At 43.3% G+C, this 24,089-nt stretch overlaps 3 protein-coding genes across 5 annotated transcripts in view; 1 reads left to right on the top strand and 2 right to left on the bottom strand.

Annotated features, from left to right (window-relative positions):
• Nucleotides 1-1,018: 1,018 nt before the first annotated feature.
• On the bottom strand, nt 1,019-2,794 carry LOC104663230 (F-actin-capping protein subunit alpha-2). Its single transcript, XM_010364362.2, has one exon. The coding sequence runs from the start codon at nt 2,751-2,753 to the stop codon at nt 1,893-1,895; it is 861 nt and encodes a 286-aa protein (XP_010362664.1). The 5' UTR covers nt 2,754-2,794; the 3' UTR covers nt 1,019-1,892.
• Nucleotides 2,795-13,828: 11,034 nt separating this feature from the next.
• On the bottom strand, nt 13,829-22,896 carry TEX46 (testis expressed 46). 2 transcript variants are annotated; one of them, XM_030941760.1, is made up of 3 exons: nt 22,768-22,896; nt 16,874-17,036; nt 13,829-14,196 (listed from the first exon to the last, which is right to left on the bottom strand). In XM_030941760.1, exons 1-3 carry the CDS (start codon nt 22,773-22,775, stop codon nt 13,894-13,896), a joined length of 474 nt encoding a protein of 157 aa, XP_030797620.1. In that variant the 5' UTR covers nt 22,776-22,896; the 3' UTR covers nt 13,829-13,893. The 2 variants fall into 2 exon arrangements, with proteins under 2 accessions (XP_030797620.1, XP_030797619.1); XM_030941759.1 differs by lacking the exon at nt 22,768-22,896 and having other exon boundaries at nt 16,874-17,065.
• A 98-nt stretch (nt 22,897-22,994) lies between these two features.
• KDM1A (lysine demethylase 1A) overlaps nt 22,995-24,089 on the top strand; it is a 66,547-nt gene continuing 65,452 nt past the window's right edge. For both annotated transcript variants that reach the window (XM_010364365.2, XM_010364366.2), the window contains exon 1: nt 22,995-23,493. In XM_010364365.2, the coding sequence (XP_010362667.1) occupies nt 23,143-23,493 (351 nt within the window). In that variant the 5' untranslated portion in view covers nt 22,995-23,142. The remainder of the gene's footprint in view (nt 23,494-24,089) is intronic.

Consider the following 24,089-nt stretch of genomic DNA (forward strand, 5'->3'; position numbering starts at 1 on the left):
TTACTCAGATAAACACTTGAAATTCACAAGACATAAAATGGTTGACAGGGAAATAAATTTAAATGATGACCATCGCAGTTTTCATAAATAATCTAGGTAAACTATTAAAATAAAATACTTAGTAAGGCTGAGCATGTTGGCTCACACCTGTAATCCCAGCACTTTGGACGCCTGAGGTGGGTAGATCACCTGAGGTCAGGAGTTCAAGACCAGCCTGGCCAACATAGTGAAACTCCATCTCTTCTAAAAATACAAAAATTAGCCAGACATGGTGGTGGGCACCTATAATCCCAGTTTCTCAGGAGGCTGAGGCAGGAGAATCACTTGAACCTGGGAGGCGGAGGTTGCAGTGAGTTGAGACTGTACCATTGCATTCTACGTTGGATGACAAGTGTGAAACTCTGTCTCAAAATATAAAATAAAATAAAATAAAATAAAATAAAATAAAATAATTTGGTAAATGTAATGGGATAAATACTTCTAGACAAACATAATTTACAATCTAAAGTTATATTAAATTAAATCATAGATATTTCATTAAATGGGTATTTTCCAATTAAAAAATACATGTAGTAGGATAACATTCTTTCTTTTTCTTTTTTTTTTTTTTTTCAAACTAATGAAATATTTTATTGTACATAATAAAAGTGGTGTTTTTCTAAAAAAAAAAAAAAAAAACATTTTCCAGGCCCAGACGTCTGTAGGAGTACGTGAGGAAAGGATTCCACTCAAGTATAATAAGCAATACTCTATTGAATGAAACCATAACTCCACTTCACTCCCTATGGTAAATACTAACATTCGCCACAGGCTTGAAATTCCTGTAGCATCAGTAGAACTATTTTTTAAAATATTACAAACATGCTTATGATGCACAGGAGGATGAAAAAATTTAGACTGTAACCACACACCATATGTAATCCCAGCTTTTCTAATTTATAACCAGTTAAGAATTACAATATCCAAAGAAAGTATTTTAAAATATATATGCTCACTGGTAAGTGATTTTCTACTCAAATAAATAGGAAAATTTGCATTTTAATGTCACATTGAATTTCAGTACTTTTCAATCCAAGAAAAAAAAAAAAAACCGAGACATGGTTATGAGTTAAGGATTATATATATTACAATTTGCCTTGTTATAATACATTTGTGGCTTTATGATAAAAATAACTCAGGGACATATGGAATTCAAGCTGATTTGCGTAACTGTCACAAGAAAAAAAAGCATTAAATGCATTTCTGAAATAAGTATTTTCATTTAATTTCAGAATCTCAAAACAGCATTAGACCTTGCCTTGTTTAAAAAAAATTTAGTTCAACACTAAGCTAGCTAAATAACCTTCTTGAAAGGTTTAAACACAATTGATATAGAAAATGCTTTCCCTCTAATCTCAACCTTACATAAATGGAACAGGTGAGGAAGAAAAGGTAGACAATTTCTTTAGCAGCATATATGGCTAAATCCATCAACCACCTTAAACTAGAATGTCCATTATTGACCCCATTAAAAAGAACTGGGGAAAGATCAAAAATTACCCATTTCATAAACCAAAAGACAACAATTTTAGGGTTACAGTTAGTAAAATATTTTTGACACACTTCAAAAACTTTTAACCATAAACTAGAAGAATCATCTCTTCTTCATTGTTAAGAAAGAAAGGCCTAACAGAAAGACATTTAAACTAAACTGAATTTCAATCCTCTTAGAACAAACAAAATGAAAAATAATGGTTGATTAGCTAAGCTTTGTGCTCTAATCAAACTAATTAATTACAGTGATTTTAAATGGCAACAGCCCATCTGACTGGGCAGCTTGACAGTTCAGAATACTTTTGCAATAATTTTTTAACGCAAAGACACTAAAATGATCCGGTCATGCAATGTTCATCTTATGCATTCTGCATCTCTTTGCCAATCTTGTAGCTAAGGATCTTGTTCCAATCAATCTTAGTGCGTGTAACTGGCAACTGTCGACGTAAGGCTTTGAAAGTAGTGTCCGACATTGTCTGATAATTCTCACTGATGGCAGTCTGGTATTCATTTTCTGCAGCTTCTACAATCTTTATAAATTCTTTTGCTGTTTGCACTTCATTAGACACTGTTAGGGAATCTTGTATATCTTTATGACTCACTAGCTGAACATTACCATCTTCATAATAATGAACCTGAATTTTCAAGATGCCAACCACCTGAGTGGTTGAAGGAGTGATTGTAAACTTCCATTCTGACCTCCAACGACCATTCCAAAAGTTTTTTGCTTGGAACTGATGGCTTTCTATGCATGCAATAATGGTTTGCTGTCCATCTATTTTTTTGCCATACACAGTGCAGACTCCATTCGGGTAATGTTCTTTTACGTAAGCTCTCAGAGCAGTTTCTACTGAAGTTCTCCACGATTCAACTGCATTTTCTACTTCACAGGGTCTTGGATCAGTTGCCTCCTTTCTTAAGTGATCAAATTTAAAACAGATTCTGTTCTTTGGATCCAAAAACTTTCCATTTCCCAAGTCGCCATGTTCTGTTATCAATACCTGATCTTCATAACCTTCAATTTTTACTGGAGTAAACTGGTCCAAGTTATACTGTGCAAATGCATGGGCTGCTCCTTCCCTGAGAAGATTGTCATTATTAAGCAGTAACCGAACATCATTAAAAACCTCATTAAATTCTCCAGGAGGGGCATGAATGATGAATTTTGCTGCTATACGCACCTTCTCTTCATCAGACAACTGCTCCTCCAGATCCGCCATCTTCCTTCTGGCGACAAACCGCGGCGGCGGCAGCGGCCACCTGACTTGGATAACATTCTTTCTAAAAAATGTGTGTACTTGTTAAAAGGTGAATACTTTTTGTCTAATTTGAAGCTTATTTAAAGATTATGCATAAAACAGGTAAAAGGAACTAGAAAATAAGAGAGATGTAAAGAAAGTTATAGAAATAAAGAGGTATTTTTTGGTAAGAAAGCTTAAAGAAAAATAATTTTATATGAGAAAAAAATCTTGTATGATAAATTTCTGTCTTAGAATAAAATGACTGGTTGTTTAAGAAAGAGGGATGTTCAGGTCAAACCAGAAAGTCTAAGCATGTCATGAATGGTCTGTGTAAGTCATAATAAGATTTATGGAAAATACTTTTATATGATCAAATTGTCTATAATTGAAGGGAAATTATTTATAATAGTCTTTCTAGAGATTGGGTTTTGATTTTTTTTTTTTTTTTTGAGATTGTGTCTCACTCTGTTGCCCAGGCTGGGGTGCAGTGGTGCAGTCTTGGCTCACTGCAACCTCTGCATTCTGGGTTCAAGTGACTCTCCTACCTCAGTCTCCCAAGTAGCTGGGATTACAGGCACCCACATCATGTCAGGCTAATTTTTGTATGTTTAGTAGAGACGAGGTTTCGCCATGTTGTCCAGTCTGGTCTCAAACTCCTGACCTCAAGTGATCTGCCCACCTCAGCTTCCCAAAGTGCAGATTTTAATATTTTTTAAAAACCACTGATACAGTAAAGAATTAGTTAGAACAATAAAATTTTCTTAAGGTATTGCTTTATTATTAATAAAATTGCAAGACATTATAATTTTATTACACAAAGTTCAACATTTATTTCTGTTTTCAGCTTTCTCCTCCTCTTTTAAAAGGCCTAAAATAATAGCTCTATCCTTCAACTCATTTTCAGCTCCTGTTTTTTTTCCCTTGGGTTTTAATGATGTGGCCTGATGCTAAATTTTTTTTTTTTTTTTTTTTTTTTGAGACGGAGTCTCGCTCTGTCGCCCAGGCTGGAGTGCAGTGGCCGGATCTCAGCTCATTGCAAGCTCCGCCTCCTGGGTTTACGCCATTCTCCTGCCTCAGCCTCCCGAGTAGCTGGGACTACAGGCACCCGCCACCTCACCCGGCTAGTTTTTTGTATTTTTTAGTAGAGATGGGGTTTCACCATATTAGCCAGGATGGTCTCGATCTCCTGACCTCGTGATCCGCCCGTCTCGGCCTCCCAAAGTGCTGGGATTACAGGCTTGAGCCACTGTGCCTGGCCAAAATGTTTTATCTTAAAGGTCTAAAGGAAATGTTTCCTTCCAACTTAATATTCTGTGCTCTCAGCTTTAAATTGTTCTATGGATCCAAAAATTTTCACTTATGATGCAGGAAACACTCTTCCTGTGCTAATTCAAGTACCCTTTACATAAGTTTTGACTTGCAGTTACCTAAATGGACTCTTCATTGGGAACAGCAGTCACACCACAGAAGGTCTGTTCCCTATGGGGAGTCCATTTAGATAACTACAAGTTTTGACTCCTTAATGGTGCTTACAAAAACTTGCAGTTATCTAAATGGACTCCCCAGAGGGAACAGCAGTCACACTACAGTTGCCTTTGGGTAACTGGCCTAACAAACAGATTTCACGCTTTATTGAAATAATTCCTGTGTAATTATTATGAAGTTTTTGTTTGCTTAGAATACATGGAGATTTTTTAAAATTAATTAAGGTTATTACATCCATGTAACTTTCTGTATGTACTGTTTTTTTTTTGTTGTTTTTTTTTTTGAGATGGAGTCTCCTTTTGTCACCAGACTGGAGTGCAGTGGTGTGATCTCGGCTCACTGCAACCTACGCCTCCCAGGTTCAAGCGACTACCCTGCCTCAGCCTCCAAGTAGCTGGGACTACAGGCAGGCACCACCACACCCAGTTAATTTTTTGTATTTTAGTAGGGACGGGGTTTCACCGTGTTGGTCAGGATGGTCTCAAACTGCTGACCTCGTGATCTACCTGCCTCAGCCTCCCAAAGTGCTGGGATTACAGGTGTAAGCCACCACTCCCAGCCTGTACTTTCAAAGTCCCTGTGTCATTAAGTTGCAGGGTTTTGACTCCTGCATCTAAAAAGGACACCAAGTCCTGCTAAATCTTAACTACTGGCAGCAATTAAAGCCTCATCTTTAGACCCTGTAGAAGATGCCAGTTAAAATAAACTGCATTCATGAGACACAGGGCCAGCAAGTAAAACTATTCAATCCCTTAAGGCCCAGGGACTATTGTGGAAGAGGTGGGCATGTGAGATTGTAAGGGTTGATTTTGAGAGATAAATTAAGTTCAGTTTCTCTATAAATTAACCATCAATATCAAACGTACACTGATGCAAGACGAGCATATGGACCCCTGCGTCAAATTAACAAGGTTTTATTGGAGCATTAACTTACTCCTTAATAAAAGGTTGTAAACATTATAAAAAGGCTAATGGAAATTATATCTTATGGTCAAGATGATTAAAATTATGTAGATTGTTTATAAAATTTTGAGAAACAAATTTAATTGGCCTCATTCTGTCATTATTAGGGTTTATTGTTTGGGAAATTAAGTCTCTCTCAAAGAATGAAGGTTTTTGCCTTTTTTTGAAATATTTATTACTTTCTCAAAATGAATGACTTATTTTACAATGACTTGTGACCCTATTTTGTGATATGAAGTGTTTTAATCTTTTTTATATTTGGCAAACTTTCCAAAATCAAATTCTAACTATGGTCCTCATTAATTTTTTTATATTAGTGCCCTGAAGTCCAAAGAGACATATTCAGCTTATTCAACATAATAATATTATACAGGAAGTATTGTCAAATATGAAACAGTGTTTAACTTTCTTTGGATTATATTTATATAAATGTGTTGCTAGTATGTGTTCTAGAATTGTCTGAAATTCTTATAATTGTTATGTCTTAGCATACCTTACCAGTAATAATTAAGATTATTGTGTAAAATTGTTGTATTCCTCAGAAATAGCCAAATTTACTTGTCAATTGTGTCTTTAACTATGACTGTTCTACGACTTGTGTTTTACTTTTATCCTTTTCAAAAGGTGGTTTTATAATCAGCAGAGGACTCTGACAGGTGCTTCTGAATGCAGGTTTCTGATAACTTTGGAGATTGTGACTCTAGAATAGAGGAAACACTTCTAAGACTTCCATGAAGAGCTAAGTTATTCATGAATATCAAGCAGAACAGGAGTTAATTACATAGACTGAACTAATAGGAGACTGAAATAACCCTTTTATGACTTATTGCTTAAAACATTTGATTCTTTGTTTTTCAGAGCCAAGAAAACTTCTCTTTGGAGCAATTTACAGCTGTTAATAATTCAGTAAAGTATACTTCTATAAACAATATTTGGAGCATATTTCTCTCTACCTGATTTCTCCATAATGTGGAAATTAGTTGTGAGTATTCTTATGACAATATAGTTATTTGCATAAGTGCAATAAGAATCTGTTTTCTTTTGTAACAGGATACAATTGGAGACACTGGTTATTGCATCAAGGTTTTGACTGGAATAGCATGTTTTCAGATATAGGCCGCTTTAAAAAATCAAAGTTGGCTGGGCATGGTGGCTCATGCCTATAATCCCAATACTTTGGGAGGCCGAGGCGGGCAGATCATGAGGTCAGGAGTTTGAGACCAGCCTGATCAACATGGTGAAACCCCGTTTCTACTACAAATACAAAAATTAACCAGGTGTAGTGGCATGCACCTGTAATCCCAGCTACTCAGGAGGCTGAGGCAGGAGAATTGCTTGAACCCAGGAGGCGAAGGTAGCGGTGAGCCAAGATCACACCACTGAACTCCAGCCTGGGCGACAGAGCGAGACTCCATCTCAAAACAAACAAACAAATCCAAGTTGACTTACAGAGTAAATAAAAGCCCCTTGGGAAAGCTGGCCTCATACCTTGTTTACACAGTCCCTGTACAGGTTCCTGACCTGTGGTAAGTAAAGAATGTCACTTTTTGACATGCTCAGGAGTCCCAAGTTTTCATAGGACCTTGAAGTGAGGAAATCACCCAATTAATACAGGTATTTGCAGGCACAGGCTGAGTTTAAGGCATTAAAGTTGAACCTGAGATTCCTAATGGGATAAAGTTCCAGCAAAGTCAATTTAAAAAAGGGGAGAAGCCTATATGGCAAATAATTATTATTGCTGACTTTATGCAAATACTCTGGCCAAATATAACAAGACTAAAACTTATTTTGAAAATGACTTTGTCCTATGAATTGTCTTTAGTGAAAATGGAACTGGAGAGAGAAAAATTATATTTCAAAATAAACTGTAGTACACTTGGCGTTAGAGTCTATTCTTGCCTAATGTTTTTCCATTTTTATTATTTTCTGCAGTTTGGACTGAACTCTAACATTTTCCAGGCTAAGTCTCCAAAGTAATGTTTTCCTTTTTTTTTTTTTCCTTCTTTACTTTCCTTTTCCCTCCTATTTTTCCTGATTTGAAATCACTAAAAATTAAGCTGTGCTTTCTTAAAGCCCTGTAAACTAAAGCTAGACAATTTAAACTTCAGAAGAAAATAACAGCAATCTATTTGCATACATAAACCACTTTTATACCTGCCTACTGATGTATGGACTTAAGAGTTAATACGGCCTATATTGATTTTCCAGAATTGTTCTTCTTTTTTTGTTTGTCGTTGTTTTTCTCCCTTCTTTCCCTTATTTTCTCTTCATATGATGTGAGACTTCACAAACAGAGACCTCCAAACAGGCTTTGTGTGAGCAATAAAGGACTCAGAGCTTGGGGTTGAGACTGAAGGAACAGACAGGAGAGAAAGAAGAAAGATTTAGGATGAGTCACATTGGGAGCAGAGATTAGGGAGGGACTGATGTATAAAAGAATGCCTGGACGTCAGGCACCTCAGACCATTTGCCCATCTTTCTACAAAAATTATCTAGATCTTGTAGGATGGAGAAACCGAAAGTGCCATTTTCTGGCCATTTAGAGCCATTATCAAGTTTGTATTGTGGCCTAGCAGTATTGCAGAAGAAAATAAGGCATTTAGGTTTTAGGTCAGGTGTGAGTTGAAGGGGTGTTAAGTTTTTTACAGTTAAAGGTGGTTATCTCTTGCGGGCAGGGGCGGGGGGTCACAAGGTGCAGGGTGGGGAGATCATGAGACTCAGGTTTTGAACTCCTGACCTCAAGTGATTTCCCCACCTTGGCCTTTCAAAGCCAATGTGCAACTTATACATATTGATTGATGTCTTCCTAATATGTATAAAACCAGGCTGTGCCCTGGCCATCTTGGGCATACATGTTGTCAGAACTTCCTGAGGCTGTGTCATGGGTGCATTTTTAAACTTGGCAAAATAAACTTTCTAAATTCATTGAGACTTGTCTCAGATACTTTTGGGTTTACAAGAGTTGATGAACTAGGATATTTAGTAGAAGAAATCCTTAAGCAGCAAAGTGTTCAGGATGCTGCATGGCTTCTATTAACGGCTTTCAGTAAAGCCCAAGAAGAGAGAAATGATTTAAAGGCAGAACTTATAATTAAAAGGGAAGCAGGCCAGGCACCGTAGCTCACACCTGTAATCTCAGCATTTTGGGAGGCCCAGGCAGGCGGCCACTATGAGGCCAGGAGTTCGAGACCAGCCTGGCCAACATGGTGAAACCCCATCTCTACTAAAAATACAAAAATTAGCCAGGCATGGTGACGGGCACCTGTAGTTCCAGCTACTCAGGAGGCTGAGGCAGGAGAATCGCTTGAAATCGGGAGGCAGAGGTTGCAGTGAGCCGAGATTATGCCACTGCACTCCAGCCTGGATGACAAAGCAAGACTCCAACTCTGTTTCAGAAAAAGGGAGGGGGTAGGGGGGAAGCAGAATATAAACATTTGGAAATTTCTCAGGCCTGGCCCTGTAAAGAATTAAAAAGTGTTTTTAGGAGAGAACACTAAACCAAGCAAAGGGCCATTTGATAAGATCAGTATGGATAGAAGGAAGCCAGATGCTATTCATCAAGACAATGGGAGAATGACCCCAAAGGCATCTCGAAGATCTTTGGGCACTGCCAAGCCCATCACAGGCTCAGAGTGCTAAGACTTTGGAGGCAGAACAGTTTTGGAGGAGTTGCCCAGGGGACCCTATGGGACCTCAGGGCTTGCTGTCCAGGGCCAACTCCCTGTGTTCTGGTGCAGCACTGCTCAGCCTCTGCTGGTGTGGCTAAAGCAAGTCTAGGTGCAGCTGGGGCCACTGCTCCAGGGGGCATAATCAGTGAGTCTTGGCAGCATCCATGTGGTGCTGATTCTGCAGGTGTGCAGAGTGCAGGATCTATGAAGCCATAGCTTCCTCCACCCAGATTTTAACGGATGCCTCAGAGAGCCTGGGGACTTAGGCAGTGACCTAGACCACTGCAGAGAGCCGCTCCCCAACCCCAGAGCAATGCCCAGCAGAACTGTGGGGTTGGGACCTCTGCAGAGAGTCCCGATTAGGGCAGTGCCTAGTGGAGCCATAGGAATGGGAAGACCTCAGAACTGTAGAGCATTAGTGTGCTACTCCAAGCACCCACCTTCAATGTGCGTGACAACTGCAGTTAGCAAAGCCATGGGGGTAGAGTTGCCCAAACCTTTGGAGGCCCAACCCACATACCAGTGTGTCTGGGAGGCAGAACACACAGTCAAAGATTATGCAAGCCTTAAGATTTAATGTTGTTTGCACAGTTAAGTTTTGTACTTAGAGGCCAGGTATAGAGGCTCATGCCTGTAATCTCAGCACTTTGGGAGGCCAAGGCAGGCGGATCGTGAGCTCTTGAGTTTGAGACCACCCTGGGCAACATGGTGAAATCCTGTCTCTATGAAAGATACAAAAAATTAGCCAGATGTGGTGGTACGCACCTATAGTCCCAGCTACTCGGGAGGCTGATGTGGGAGGATGACTTGAGCCAGGGAGGATGAGGTTGCAGTGAGCTGAGATCATACCACTGTACTCCAGCCTGGAGGATAAAGTCAGATCTTGTCTCAAAAAAAAAAAAAAAAAGTTTGGGACTTACTTGGGGCCTGATACTCCTGTCTTCTTTTCTATTTCTCCCTTATGGAATGGAAATACCTATCCTACGCCTGCTCCACTACTGTATTTTGGAAGCACATAATTTGTTCAGTTTCACAGGTTTATAGCTGGAGGGAAATTTGCCTCAGGGTAATTGTACCTTGAGTCTCACTCATATCTGATTTAGATGAGATTCCAGACTTTTGAGTTGATGTTAGAATGAGTGAAGACTTTGGGGGCTATCTGGATGGACTAAATATATTTTGCATGTAAGGACATAAATTTGGGGGACCAGGGAAAGAATGTTATGGTCTGACTGTGTCTCCCAAAACACATGTTGAAAAAAATCTCCAATGGAATGGTATTCAGAAGTGTGGCCTTTGGGGAGGTATTTAAGTCATGAGGGCTCCGCCCTTATGAATGGGTCAATGCCACTATAAAATGCTTGATAGGGTTGGGCGTGGTGGCTCACGCCTGTAATCTCAGTACTTTGGGAGGCCAAGGTGGGTGGATCATGAGGTCAGGAGATCGAGACCATCCTGGCTAACACGGTGAAACTCCGTCTCTACTAAAAATACAAAAAAAAAAAAAAAAGTTAGCTGGGCATGGTGGCAGGCGCCTGTAGTCCCAGCTACTTGGGAGACTGAGACAGGAGAATGGCATGAACCCAGGAGGCGGAGTTTGCAGTGAGCCCAGATTGCACCAGTGCACTCCAGCCTGGGCAACAGAGTGAGACTCTGTCTCAAAAAAAAAAAAAAAAAGAAAAGCTTGATAGAAGGAGTTTGTTCCCTTTTGCCCTTCCACTTATGCCTTATGAGGGCACAGCATTCCTCCTCTCCAGAGATCTAGCTTTCAAGGTGCCATCTTGGAAGCAGAGAGCCAACCTCACCAGATGCCAGAGCCTTGATCTTGGACCTCCCAGCCTCCAGAACTGTGAGAAATAAATATCTGTGTTTTTTTTTTTTTTAATAAATTATCCTGTGTTAGGTATTTGTGTGTATGTGTGGAGACAGGGTGTCACCCTATCACCGAGGCTGGTGTGCAGTGGTGTGATCTTGGCTCATTGTGAATTCGGCCTCCCAGTCTCAAGTGATCCTTCCACCTCAGCCTCCCGAGTAGCTGGGACTACAGGTGCACACCACCAGTCCTGGCTAATTTTTTTGTTTTTGTTTTTTGAGATGGGATCTCACTCTGTCACCCAGGCTGGAGTGCAGTGGTACGATCATGGCTCATTGCATCCTTGACCTCCCAGGCTCAGGTGATTCTCCCACCTCAGCCTCTTGAGTAGCTGGGACCACAGGCGTGCACCACCATATCCAGCTAGTTCTTTTGTATTCTTTGTAGAGACAGGGTTTCACCACATTGTACATGCTGGTCTCAAACTCCTGGGCTCAGGTGATTCTCCTGCCTCTGCCTCCCAAAGTGCTGAGATCACAGGCGTGAGCCACCATGCCCAGCCAGGAATTTTTTTATAGAAGCACAAACAGACTAAGACACCATCTATAAATTCTATAAGATTCATAGTGTTAATCTGCCCATTTTACAGTTAAGGACACTGAGGTACGGAAGAATAAATGATCAAGAGTTATCCAAGATCACACAACCGAGAGTTGGTGAGTTAGGATTTAAGCCCAGGCAGTTTAGCCTCAGAGATTCTGCTTTCAAAACAAAATAGGATATAGGAGAATCATCATAAAATGAAAGGGCAGAGAAAATGTCTGGACACCTAAGACATTGATAAGCAATCATAGAATTCCTTTTTTTTTTTTTTTTTTGAGATGAAGTCTCACTCTGTTGCCCAGGCTGGCTGGAATGCAGTGGCACGATCTCGGCTCACTGCAACCTTCACCTCCCAGGTTCAAGCAGTTCTCCTGCTTCAGCCTCCTGAGTAGCTGGGATTACAGGCATGTGCCATCACACCTGGCTAATTTTTATATTTTTAGTAGAGATGGAGTTTCACCATGTTGGCCAGGCTGTTCTCGAACTCCTGACCTCAGGTGATCTGCCCACCTCTGCCTCCCGAAGTGCTAGGATTACAGGCGTGAGCCACCACGCCTGGCCTAGGTATTCTTTATAGAGCACTGCTTGTATACCAGCCACTGTGTTAGGTGCTACAGGTGGGGGAGGGACATACAGATGAACAATATTCTGTGCTTGTCTTCAAAGAGCTCATAATCTAGTTGAAGCATGGGGAGGGACTGTAGTAATGTGTACAAATCAAATCCCAGCAGATTGTGAAACATTCTATTGTAGAACTGCAGATAAAATGTGGAAAGAATGCTAAGGAAAAGATTCATTATAGCTGGGTTGAGGGGAGCTTCCTAGAGTTGATGGCTTTGGAAGAAGTGAAGAACTGTGAGAGCAGAAAGGAGAAAATTAGGGATCACAGGGGAAGAAACAATGTAAGCAAAGATGTGGATGCATTTGGGGGATGGCAAGTCCTCTGGTTTGGTTAGAATGCATGTGACCTGTGTGAGAGAGACGATTTTAGGTAGAACACCAACCTAACATTAAGTCACACTGAATCAAACAGTGAGATAATGATTTCCTTTCCAGTTTTCATTATGAAGAAAAGCCTTGGCTAGGCGCTGGCTTGTCTTTCAAACGCTAACACTTGCTGATCTCACTTTTTAACACAAAACCCACTGGCTCAGATCTGTCAGTGGGCAACCGAGCTCTGGTTGAAATGTAGTAACATGAGCCGGGCATGGTGGCTCACACCTGTAATCCCAGCACTTTGGGAGGCCGAGTTGGGCAGATCACCTGAGGTCAGGAGTTTGAGTCCAGCCTGACCAACATGGTGAAACCCTGTCTCCACTAAAAATACAAAAATTAGCTGGACGTGGTGGTGGGTGCCAGAAATCCCAGCTACTCCAGAGGCTGAGGTGTGAGAGAAGCTTGAACCTGGAGGTGGAGGTTGCAGTGAGCTGAGATTGCACCATTGCACTGTAGCTTGGATGAAAGAGCTAAACTCTGTCTCAAAAAAAAAAAAAAAGAAAGAAACTCAGTAACATGGTTTTTGTCTTCATGTCTTTAATTTTACAGTTGTGTTCTACTTAAACCAAGAATTTTTTTAATGTATGCAGAAATTCTTTTTTTTATTTACTTATTTTCCTTTACAGATAAATTTAAGAAAAAATAGTCAACTTAAAGGGATAACATTGAGTTAACATTCAGGTGGTTCCTGGTTATGGCAAATATCACAAAGGTAGCATACAAATATCTGATGTTTCTGATATTCTGATGCAGAGTTTAAGGCATATGAAGAGGAGTAATGGATGGGGAAAAGGCTGAGAAGGGGTCAGGTCATGGAGAGCCTGAACACCATGGGAAGGAAGGTGGGCTTTAATCTGTCAATATGAAGGCAAGACATTGGTTCAAGAATGGGCAATTAAGCTGGGCAAGGTGGCTCATGCCTGTAATCCCAGCACTTTGGGAGGCCAAAGCAGGTGGATCACCTGAGGTCAGGAGTTCGAGACCAGCCTGGCCAACATGGTGAAACCTTGTCTCTACTAAAAATACAAAAATTAGCCGGGCATGGTGGTGGGCGCCTGTAGTCCCAGCTACTTGGAAGGATGAGGCTAGAGAATCACTTGAACCCGGGAGGTGGAGGTTGTAGTGACCCGAGATGGTGCCACTGCACTCCAGCCTGGGTGACAAGAGCGAAACTCTGTCTCAAAAAAAAAAAACAAAAAAATGAACAATGGACATGGTCAGAGCCAGGCTTGGCAGGGCTGGCTCCGGCCTCTGGGTTCAGGATGAGAGGGGAGACTAGGGGCTGGGGCAGGAGTGGGGAGACTCAGAGTGAACAAGCACAGGGCCAGGGAGGAACCTGGATAGACCCAACTGAAATAGAAGGCTCTAGAAAGGGACAGTTGTAGAGCCCTGTCAGGCCATGTCACTACATGCTACCTTGTGGACCTGGTGTGTACAGATTTCTTTTCCAGAGGCGATCTTTCAGCCTCTGATCCTCTTCCTGGCTCATAGGCACCTTCCATTATGACTTACTACGAACGTTCAATGGCTTTGACTGGGTTTTACTGAGGTAAAAGGTAACATCAGCAGAGGCCAGCCCGCCTCAGCCTCATTAGCTGGGGGAGCTGGAAGTACAGTCAGACAGGGTGGGGCAAATGGACTCATGCCTCCTCATTCTGTGTTTCTTCATGGGAAAATTCCCATGTCTGCTTGACCGCCTGTGGTGATTCATTTTATTCCATATGATGAACATCTGATTTTCTAGGACCTTCAGCTTCATTTCACTGAACAAAAGCCGTTGGAAGATCTGGTCCTGGAGGGCAAAGCAGGAATGCATTCCATTGACTTCTTTTGTGTTCGTGGCTTTGTCGTTCTGGGAGTCGTTTTCGGAAGTCTTTGGTTTCTCTTCCTCCTTCTAAGCTCCCCACCACGAGGAAAAGGGGAAAGTTGGTTAAAAATGATAATCCCTTCCTTGCTTGAACACCTGCTCTGTGCCAGGTGGTTTACAAACATTATCTTAATAGATTCTCACAACTGCCTGCAAGGGGAGCGTCATTGCCTCATTTTGTGGAGACTTGGGACCCAGTAACAGGAAATCACTTTCTTTTTTTTTTTTTTTCTTTTTTTGAGACAGAATTTCACTCTTGTTGCCCAGGCTTGAGTGCATTGGTGTGATCTCAGCTCACTGCAACCTCCACCTCCCAGGTTCAAATGATTCTCCTGCCTCAGTCTCCGGAGTAACTAGGATTACAGGCACGTGCCACCACACCCAGCTAACTTTTTGTATTAGTATAAATTTTTGGTATTTGTGTTTGTAATTTTAGTAGAGACAGGGTTTCACCCTGTTGACCAGGCTGGTCTTGAACTCCCGACCTCAGGTGATCTGCCTGCCTCGGCCTCCCAAAGTGCTGGGATTACAGGTGTGAGCCACCAGGCCCTGGCTGGGAGGTCACTTTCTCAGCATCATACAGCGTCAAATTCCTGAGTCCTCCACTTGCGTTTGGTTCATAGGAATGCATGAGATGGCTCGCTAATCTGCCAGTTGCAGTGGACATATAGCCCTTAGCCTAAATATATCTCCAAAGCCTTTGTTTTTCCAGCATTTTGTCAGGCTCAGTACGATCTCAAACTGCGAAGTCTCAGGGGTCTCATGACATGCTTTTATCTCCATGATCCTCATCTCTCCCTCCCCTGGTTAATAACACTTATTTTTTTTTCTTTTCGGATTCAGCTACAAACTAATGGTCTTTAAAAATATTTAAAAATTAAGCCAGGTGTGGTGGCTCATGGCTGTAATCCCAGCACCTTCGAAGGCCGAGGCAGGATGATTGCTTAAGCCCAGGAGTTTGAAACCAGCCTGGGAGACATGGTAAAATCCCATCTCCACAAAAACTAGAAAAAATTCGCCCTGTGCACACATGTAGTCCCAGCTACTTGGGAGACTGAGGTGGAAGGATCACCTGAGCCCAGGGAGGTCAAGGCTGCAGTGAGCCATGGTTGCGCCACTGCATCCAGCCTGGGCCACAGAGCGAGACCCTGTCCCAAAAAACTAAATACATAAATAAAATAAAACGGTTAACTGAAAAAAATTCAACATATCAGACATGCAAAAAAGGTAAATAATACAAAAAATACTCATATTCCCATATCAACTTAAGAAATAAAATATCATAAATATAACTAAAGTTCCCTGTGGACTCTCCCACTTACAGCATCCTCCTCCCTCCCTGAATAGCATCACCTTAACTGTAATCCTGCATTTAAAATGTATTTTTCCATGCATTTCTTTATAAAGTAGTTCTCAATGGGAGGCATTCTGCCCTCCCCAGGGGACATTTGGCAATATCTGGAAATACTTTTGATTGTCATGAAATGGTGGGTGTGCTACTTGGCATCTCATGGGTAGGGGCCAGGGTTGCTGCTAAGCTAACAATGCACAGGTGACAGATGAGCCTCCCACAATGGAGAATTATCAGGCCCAAAATGTCAATAGTGCCAAGGTTGAGGCAGCCTGCCTGAAAATATTTTCACTGCCCATATGCCTCCATAAATAAGATAGGCTATTGTTTTTTTTTGTTTTGTTTGAGACAGAGTCTCACTACTCTGTCACCCAGGCTGTAGTACAGTGGCGTGCTCACTGCAGCCTCAACTTCTCAGGCTGGGGTGATTCTCCCACCTCAGTCTCCTGAGTAGCTGAGACTACAGGCACGCACCACCATGCCTGGTTCATTTTTGTATTTTTTGTAGAGATGGGGTTTCTTCATGTTGCCCAGGCTATTCTTGAACTCCTGGCCTCAAGTGGTTATTGACCTGCCTCGGCATCCTAAAGTGCAGGGATTATAGGTGTGAGCCACTGCACCAGGCTGTTTTGCATGGTTTTTTGCTTTTGTTTTTGTTTTTATATGGACTCTTGCTCTGTTGCCCACGCTAGAGTGCAGTGGCATGAACTCAGCTCACTGCAACCTCCGTCCCCTCAGTTCAAGTGATTCTCCTGCCTCAGCCTCCCGAGTAGCTTGTATTACAGGTGCATGTCACCACACCCAGCTAATTTTTGTATTTTTAGTAGAGATGGGGTTTTACCATGTTGGCCAGGCTGGTCTTGAACTCCTGACTTCAAGTGATCCACCTGCCTCGGTCTCCCAAAGTGCTGGGATTACAAGCATGAGCCACTGCGTCCAGCCTAACATGTTTTTTTAGCATTAAATGAAAGATGTCATAATCTATGTACATTTCTGCTGTCTTCATTATTCTATTTTAGAGATATATCTATGTTCATCCATTTTCATTTTTTTGATTTTTTTTCACATTAAAGTAGTTGTTACTCTTGCCAAAGCATGTTGACATCAAACATGAAATAGGAAAGTCTGGGGTGGTCCTGATTTAACAGCTCAGGTGAGGCAACTGACGCCTCGTGGAGGGAAGTGATTTACCCAGCACCACCTAAGAGGAAGCTGTAGAGTGGTGATTTAGACCAGAGTCTTGGATTCCTCAGTCTTGCCCCATTATTTTGACACCTACCCTGTTCCCTACCACCTAATCTAGCTGCAAATACCCCCTATCCCTGAGCTGAAGCCAAGCCCCCTCTTGCTCACCTGCTGAGGCTCTGGGAGGGTGAGCTTGTGTTCACACTTGACCAGCCAGTTGCTAAGCAACAGCAGAAGGAATAGGAACCCAAACAAGGCTGGCTTATAGCTCATCAGCCAAGCTGCCACTGCTCCTACGGTGCCCGCGGAGGCAAGTATCCCATGGAGACTCCTAAAGAGAAATATCAGTTTTGCCAGCATTATGGCATGGAGGCACACAGGCCCCAGGACCCTGCCTGAGGCCCCTCCATGACAAGAGTCATGGCCACCCACTCCTCTGAGTCATAGCCAGCTCCCTCCCCCCACCCAGCTGCCGCATAACAATAATAATAACTCCTCCTATGTCTGAAGCAACCACTATGTGCCAGACTCTTTGACAGGCAGTTTGCAAGCATTATCTCATGATGTCCTCACAACAGCCAGGTGATGTAGGCCTCCTCATTCATTCACCAGTACTTCTGGGCCTCGCAACTAGCAAAAAAAAAATGGCCAATACAGAGCCCCTACCATCACAGGGGCAAAGAAAAGCTATTCAAACTTGGACGTAAAGGCTTTTACAGTTATACTACCCCATCTATTGGTCACCTGACACTTTAGCGGAAGGTAACTTTGTTTAATATAATATGTAATATCGATAAGGTTTTGGACTCTGTACAGTTAGACATTAACTTTTTATTTATTATTATTTTATTTTATTTTTGAGACAAGGTCTCACTGTGTTGCCCAGGTTGGAGTGCAGTGGTGTGATCATGGCTCACTGAAGCCTCCAACTCCTGGGCTCAAGTGATCCTTCTGCCTCAGCCTCCCGAGCAGCTAAGACTTCAGGCATGTGCCACTATGCCCAGCTAATTAAAAAAAAAATTTATTTTTTTAGAGACAAGGTCTTGCTATATTGCCCAGGCTGGTCTCAAACTCCTAGCCTCAAGCAATTCTCCCACCTGGAGACACTAACTTTTATTATTTTATTTTATTTACTTATTTTCTTTTTTGAGACGGACTCTCACCCGGTTGCCCAAGCTGGAGTGCAATGGTGCCATCTTGGCTCCCTGCAACCTCCGCCTCCTGGGTTCAAGCAATTCTCCTGCCTCAGCCTCCCAAGTAGTTGGGATTACAGGCACGTACCACCATACCCACCTAATTTTTGTATTTTTAGTAGAGACAGGGTTTCGTCATGTTGGTCAGGCTGGTCTCGAACTCCTGACCTCAAATGATCCGCCCACCTCGGCCTCCCAAAGTGCTGGGATTACAGGTGTGAGTCCCCGTGCCCAGTGGAGACATTAGCTTTTAAAAAATGCTAGCCGGGTGTGGTGGCTCACACCTGTAGTCCCAGCACTTTGGGAGGCCGAGGCAGGTAGATCACCTGAGACGAGCCTGGCCAACATGGTGAAACCCCGTCTCTACCAAAAATACAAAAATTAGCCAGATGTGGTTGCGGGCACCTGTCATCTCAGCTACTTGGGAGGCTGAGGCAGGAGAATTGCTGGAACCCGGCGGGTGGAGGTTGCAGTAAGCTGAGATCGCGCCACTGCACTCCAGCCTGGGCAACCACAGTAAGACTCCTTCTCAAAAAAAAAAAAAAAAAAAAAAAAAAGCATACATTGCTACAGTAATTCCACTTTGGATATTCCCAAAGAATTGAAAGCAGAGTCTTGAAGAGATATTTGTATACCAACGTTCACAGCAGAATTATTCACAATAGCCAAAATGTGGAAGCAACAAAAGTGTCCATCCATAGATGAATGGATAATAAAATGTTATATATGCACAATATTACCAGCCTTTAAAAGGAAGGAAATTCTAACCTGTTACAATATAGATGAACCTTGAGGACATTAAGCTAAGTGAAATCGTCACAAAAAAACCCAAATACCATATGATTCTACTTACATGAGTATTTACAGGAGTCAAATTCATAGAGGCAAAGAGTAGAATGGTGGCTGTCAGGGGCTGGAAGGAGGGGCAAATGTAGTCATTGTTTAATGTGCACAGAGTTTTGCAAGATGAAAAGAGTTTTGGAGATTGTTTATGCAACAATGTGAATGCATCTAACACTACTAAACAGTATAATCAAAATGGTTAGGATTGTAAATTTTATGTTATGTGTATTTTATCACAATAAAAACATCTGAAATGAATTAGTTATTTCTGGGAAAAAACGGGTAAGTGCCACCACATCCGGCTAATTTTTGTATTTTTAGTAGAGACGGGGTTTCACCATGTTGGCCAGGCTGGTCTCAAATTCCTGAACTCAGGTGATCCACCCACCTCGGCCTCCCAAAGTGCTGGGATTACAGGCATGAGCCACTGCACTCGGCCAGGAATTCTTTTTTTTTTGAGACGGAGTCTCGCTCTGTCGCCCAGGCTGGAGTGCAGTGGTGCCATCTCCACTCACTGCAAGCTCCGCCTCCCGGGTTCACGCCATTCTCCTGCCTCAGCCTCCCAAGTAGTGGAGACTACAGGCGTCCGCCACCGCGCCCGGCTAATTTTTGTATTTTTAATAGAGCGGGGTTTCACCGTGTTAGCCAGGGTGGTCTCGATCTCCTGACCTCGTGATCCACCCGTCTCGGCCTCCCAAAGTGCTGGGATTACAGGCATGAGCCACCGCGCCCAGCTGGCCAGGAATTCTTTATGTAAAAATATCAGTTTTAGTGACTGTGATATTCCAATATAGAATCATGCCTTGTTAGAACCATGCCTTGCTGAACTATGGGATACATTCTGAGAAAAGCGCCATTAGGCAATTTCATTGTTGTGTGAACATCATAGAACATACTTAACATAAAGCTAAATGGTATAGTCTACTACATACCATATGGTACAGTCTATTGTTAACAGGCTACAAACCTGTATGGCATGTTACTGTACTGAAAACTGTAGGTAATTCTATCTGAACACAGAAAAGGTAGAAAAGGTATGGTAAAAATATGTTATATAATTTTATGGGACCACTACTGTATATGCAGTCTGTTGTTGATGGAAACGTTGTTATGTGGTGTTTAATTGTATTAAATTGGTTACCACTTGTTGGGGCCTTTTTTTTTTTTTTTTTTTTTTTTTTTTTTATTGTTTTAGAGACAGGGTCTTGCTCTGTCCCAGCCCAGGCTGGAGTGCAGTGGCGTGACCATAGCTCACTGTAGCCTTAAACTCCCTGGCTCAAGCAATCCTTCCACCTCTGCTTCCCAAAGTGCTGGGATTACAGATGCAAGCCACTGTGCCCGGCCTTTGTTGGGTTTTTAGGTTAGTTCTCCTTTATTGTTATTACATATAAACTGAGATAAACAGTGTTGAAGTTAAATCTGTACACATACTGAAATGGTTCCCTAGAATGCTTTCCTGAATGTGGAGTTACTTGGTCAAAGGGTATGCATGTTTTTAAAATCTAATTTTAAGTTTTATTAAACTATTAAATGTGCAAACAAGTCAGCTAGAACTACAGGATTTAAAAAAAGCTCCAATCTACTGCCTCGCCCCTTCTCCACCATCAAGTTCCAAGCCTTAGAGACAACCAACTCCAATTTTTTGAGCTATTTCTTCGGTATTTACCTTGATATTTCTAAATAGTATGCTTATATTGTTATTTTTTGATTTCTCAATTTAACATTATGTATTTTATATATTTTTATTTTATTTTATTTTATTTTATTTTTTTTGAGACGGAGTCTCATTCTGCCGCCCAGGCTGGAGTGCAGGGGCCGGGTCTCAGCTCACTGCAAGCTCCTCCTCCTGGGTTTACGCCATTCTCCTGCCTCAGCCTCCTGAGTAGCTCGGACTACAGGCGCCCGCCACGTCGCCCGGCTAGTTTTTTGTATTTTTTAGTAGAGACGCGGTTTCACCGTGTTAGCCAGGATGGTCTCGATCTCCAAACCTCGTGATCCGCCCGTCTCGGCCTCCCAAAGTGCTGGGATTACAGGCTTGAGCCACCGCGCCCGGCCTATTTTTTTTTTTAGACGGAGTCTCGCTCTGTCGCCCAGGCTGGAGTGCAGTGGCGCGATCTCGGCTCACTGCAAGCTCCGCCTCCCAGGTTCACGCCACTCTCATTCTCTGAGTAGCTGGGACTACAGGCGCCCGCCACCTCGCTCGGCTAATTTTTTTGTACTTTTAGTAGAGACGGGGTTTCACCGTGTTAGCCAAGATGGTCTCGATCTCCTGACCTCGTGATCTGCCCGCCTCGGTCTCCCAAAGTGCTGGGATTACAGGCATGAGCCACCGCGCCAACATTATGTATTATATTTTTACGGTGAAAGATAATTTAGCTCCCAAGCAGCACCACCCCCAACAACCTCCCTACTTCCCTAAATCCTTAAAACCATCTCATCTTTCTCTCCACAAACTTTCTTTTTTCTCCATTCTCTTAATGTAATTCTATCACTTAGGTTAAAACAATATTCACTGCTCGGCCAGGCGCGGTGCCTCACACCTATAATCCCTGCACTTTGGGAGGCCGAGATGGGAGGATCACTTGAGGTCAGGAGTTGGAGACCTACCTAGCCAACATGGCGGAACCCCGTTTCTACTAAAAATACAAAAATTAGCCAGGCATGGTGGCACGCGCCTGTAATCCCAGCTACTGGGGAGGCTGAGGCAGGAAAATCGCTTGAACTCGGGAGGCAGAGGTTGCATTGAGCTAAGATTGCACCCCTGCACTCCAGCCTGGGCAACAGAGCAAGACTGTCTCAAAAAAAAAAAAAAAAAAAAAAGAAGAAAGAAAGAAAGAAAAGAAAAGAAAGAAAGAAAAGAAACAAAAGAAAAGAAAAAATAAAACAATATTCACTGCTTATGTTTTTATGGTCATATTAATACAGTTCACAGCTGAGCCATATGTTGTACTATGATTATATTTTCTTTCTTTTTCTTTTCTTTTTTTTAGAGACACAGTCTCACTATGTTGCTCAGGCTGGACTTGAACTCCTAGGCTCAAGTGATTCTCCCACCTCAGTCTCCCAAGCAGCTGGTACTACAAGTGCATGCCACCCCACTCGGATACATTTTCTTTCTTATATAGCTTTTACTTTTTTCCTTTCTACATTTGATTGCCTTTTTGTCTGTTTGCCTAGTTTTTTAGAAAAACTACTTAAGTACAGTTACATAAAATATACCTATTTTACGTGGATAGTTCATAGAGTTTTGACAAACACATACACCTCTGTAACCATCATCCCAATCAGGATATAAAACATTTCCATCACCCCCAGCAAGTTCTTTCTTGTTCTTTTGCAGTCAAACCCCGACCCCCATCTCAGGCAAGGGCTGATTGGAATCTAGTAACTAGAGATTAATTTTACCAGTTCTTGAACTTCATGTAAACGGAATAATTTTTTGACAATTTCACTTTGAAGAGACAGACTACTAAAAAGACAATTGTTTGTGTAATAAGTACAAACATGCTAAAAGTAGACAAGACCTGTTCCAGTTTTGGGTCAGCACGGGATTCCTTGAAAAATTAAAAGAATAAACCACTACTATCATTATTAGAAAGAATTAACCTGGAATAGAAAGAGGTGTTATGCCGATGGGGATGGGGGACATGGGGGTTGAGGGACATGGGGGATGGGAGAAGCGGAAGACATGGGGTGCGAATGGGGTTGGGGTCCAGACAGAAGGAAAAGCATGAACAAAGGCTTGGAGACAAGAACAATTCTGTCTGGACTCAAACCTGGATTTCCTAACTTGTCTCCATTTTACTACCATCGAAACTGCTGTGCTCTCCAAGTTTTTTGCCCAGTCCAAGCAGGGCAATTATGAATGAGAAAGACGCTCTACCAACATATTTCAGTGTTTTTCCCCATTAGACTGTAAGTTCTTTGAAAGCTAGAACTTCATAATGTAACCCTTGTTACGTAGTAGGCAAGCATTAATAAATACTGGTAGAACTGACGAATAATTGGGTGAGTGAATGAACGAACCAACGCATGCGAACCGGCAAGTCCCTGGAGGAAATGGTCACCTTCGGAGGTTTAGTCTGGCCCAGAAGCTCTAAGACCACGGACAGTGCCAGGTCCCACTCCAAACGCCGGGGAGACGCTCTAGGCAAGCTACACGTTCTTTGCTGCGGCGCCGCTCTAGCCGCGAGAACGCCACTCTATGGCTGCGGGGGAGGGGCGGGGCTCGTGGGCGTCTCCGGCCCTTTTTGTCCCCGCGCTGCGGGAGCGCGCTTAGCGCGTGCGTACGCGACGGCGGTTGGCGGCGCGCGGGCAGCGTGAAGCGAGGCGAGGCGGTTCGGACCCACGGAGCGACAGACCGAGCGGCCCCTACGGCCGTCGGCGGCCAGGCGGCCCGAGATGTTGTCTGGGAAGAAGGCGGCAGCCGCGGCGGCGGCGGCTGCAGCGGCGGCAGCCGGGACGGAGGCTGGCCCCGGGACAGCGGGCGGCTCTGAGAATGGGTCTGAGGTGGCCGCGCAACCCGCGGGCCTCTCGGGCCCAGCCGAGGTCGGGCCGGGGGCGGCCGGGGAGCGCACACCCCGCAAGAAAGAGCCTCCGCGGGCCTCGCCCCCCGGGGGCCTGGCCGAACCGCCGGGGTCCGCAGGGCCTCAGGCCGGGCCTACCGTCGTGCCTGGGTCTGCGACCCCCATGGAAACTGGAATAGCAGAGACTCCGGAGGGGCGTCGGACCAGCCGGCGCAAGCGGGCGAAGGTAAGGGTGGACCCCTCCCTTAAACGACACCGCCGGGTGCCGAGCTTCCCCGAGGCTGCTCTGCCCGCCCCCACCGCCGCCCGGTCTTGGGCCCTGCGACCACTCAGACCTCCCCCTGTATCGCTGCCCACGCCACGTCCCCTCTAGCTGGACGGGTGGGTTGAGAAAGGAAAAGTCTTTGCTGGTGTTGACTGTGGTCTTTGTGCTGGGTCCCGAGCGACGTGGGAAGGGTCATCGATGATTGCTGGGAGGGGTATTTTATTCCTTAGGTCTTTCTTGCACACCTTTTCATTTTCTTGACTGGAAGATGGCTCCCTGATGTGGGGTTACGGTTGGCGTTCTTGGAGACATCACTGGTTCACTGTTTGTCCACAGATAGGTCTGGAAGCTGCTCGGCGGTATTGATGGCGTTTCACCTGGGTGCACTAGGAGGCTGTAGGTTGATGCTAAAGAAATCGCCTTAGCTGGGGAGATGGAAAAGAAAGGGTCGTTTTTGTTTCTGTTTTTGTTTGAGCAAAACCCTGCTGTGTGGTAGGAGTTCTAGTCTTTTTTGTTTTTCTTCTTTTTTTAAATCCTCTCCGCGATCTTTTGGCGTA

This window comes from Rhinopithecus roxellana, chromosome 12 (genome assembly GCF_007565055.1).
Source record: "Rhinopithecus roxellana isolate Shanxi Qingling chromosome 12, ASM756505v1, whole genome shotgun sequence".
Taxonomy (NCBI): domain Eukaryota; kingdom Metazoa; phylum Chordata; class Mammalia; order Primates; family Cercopithecidae; genus Rhinopithecus; species Rhinopithecus roxellana.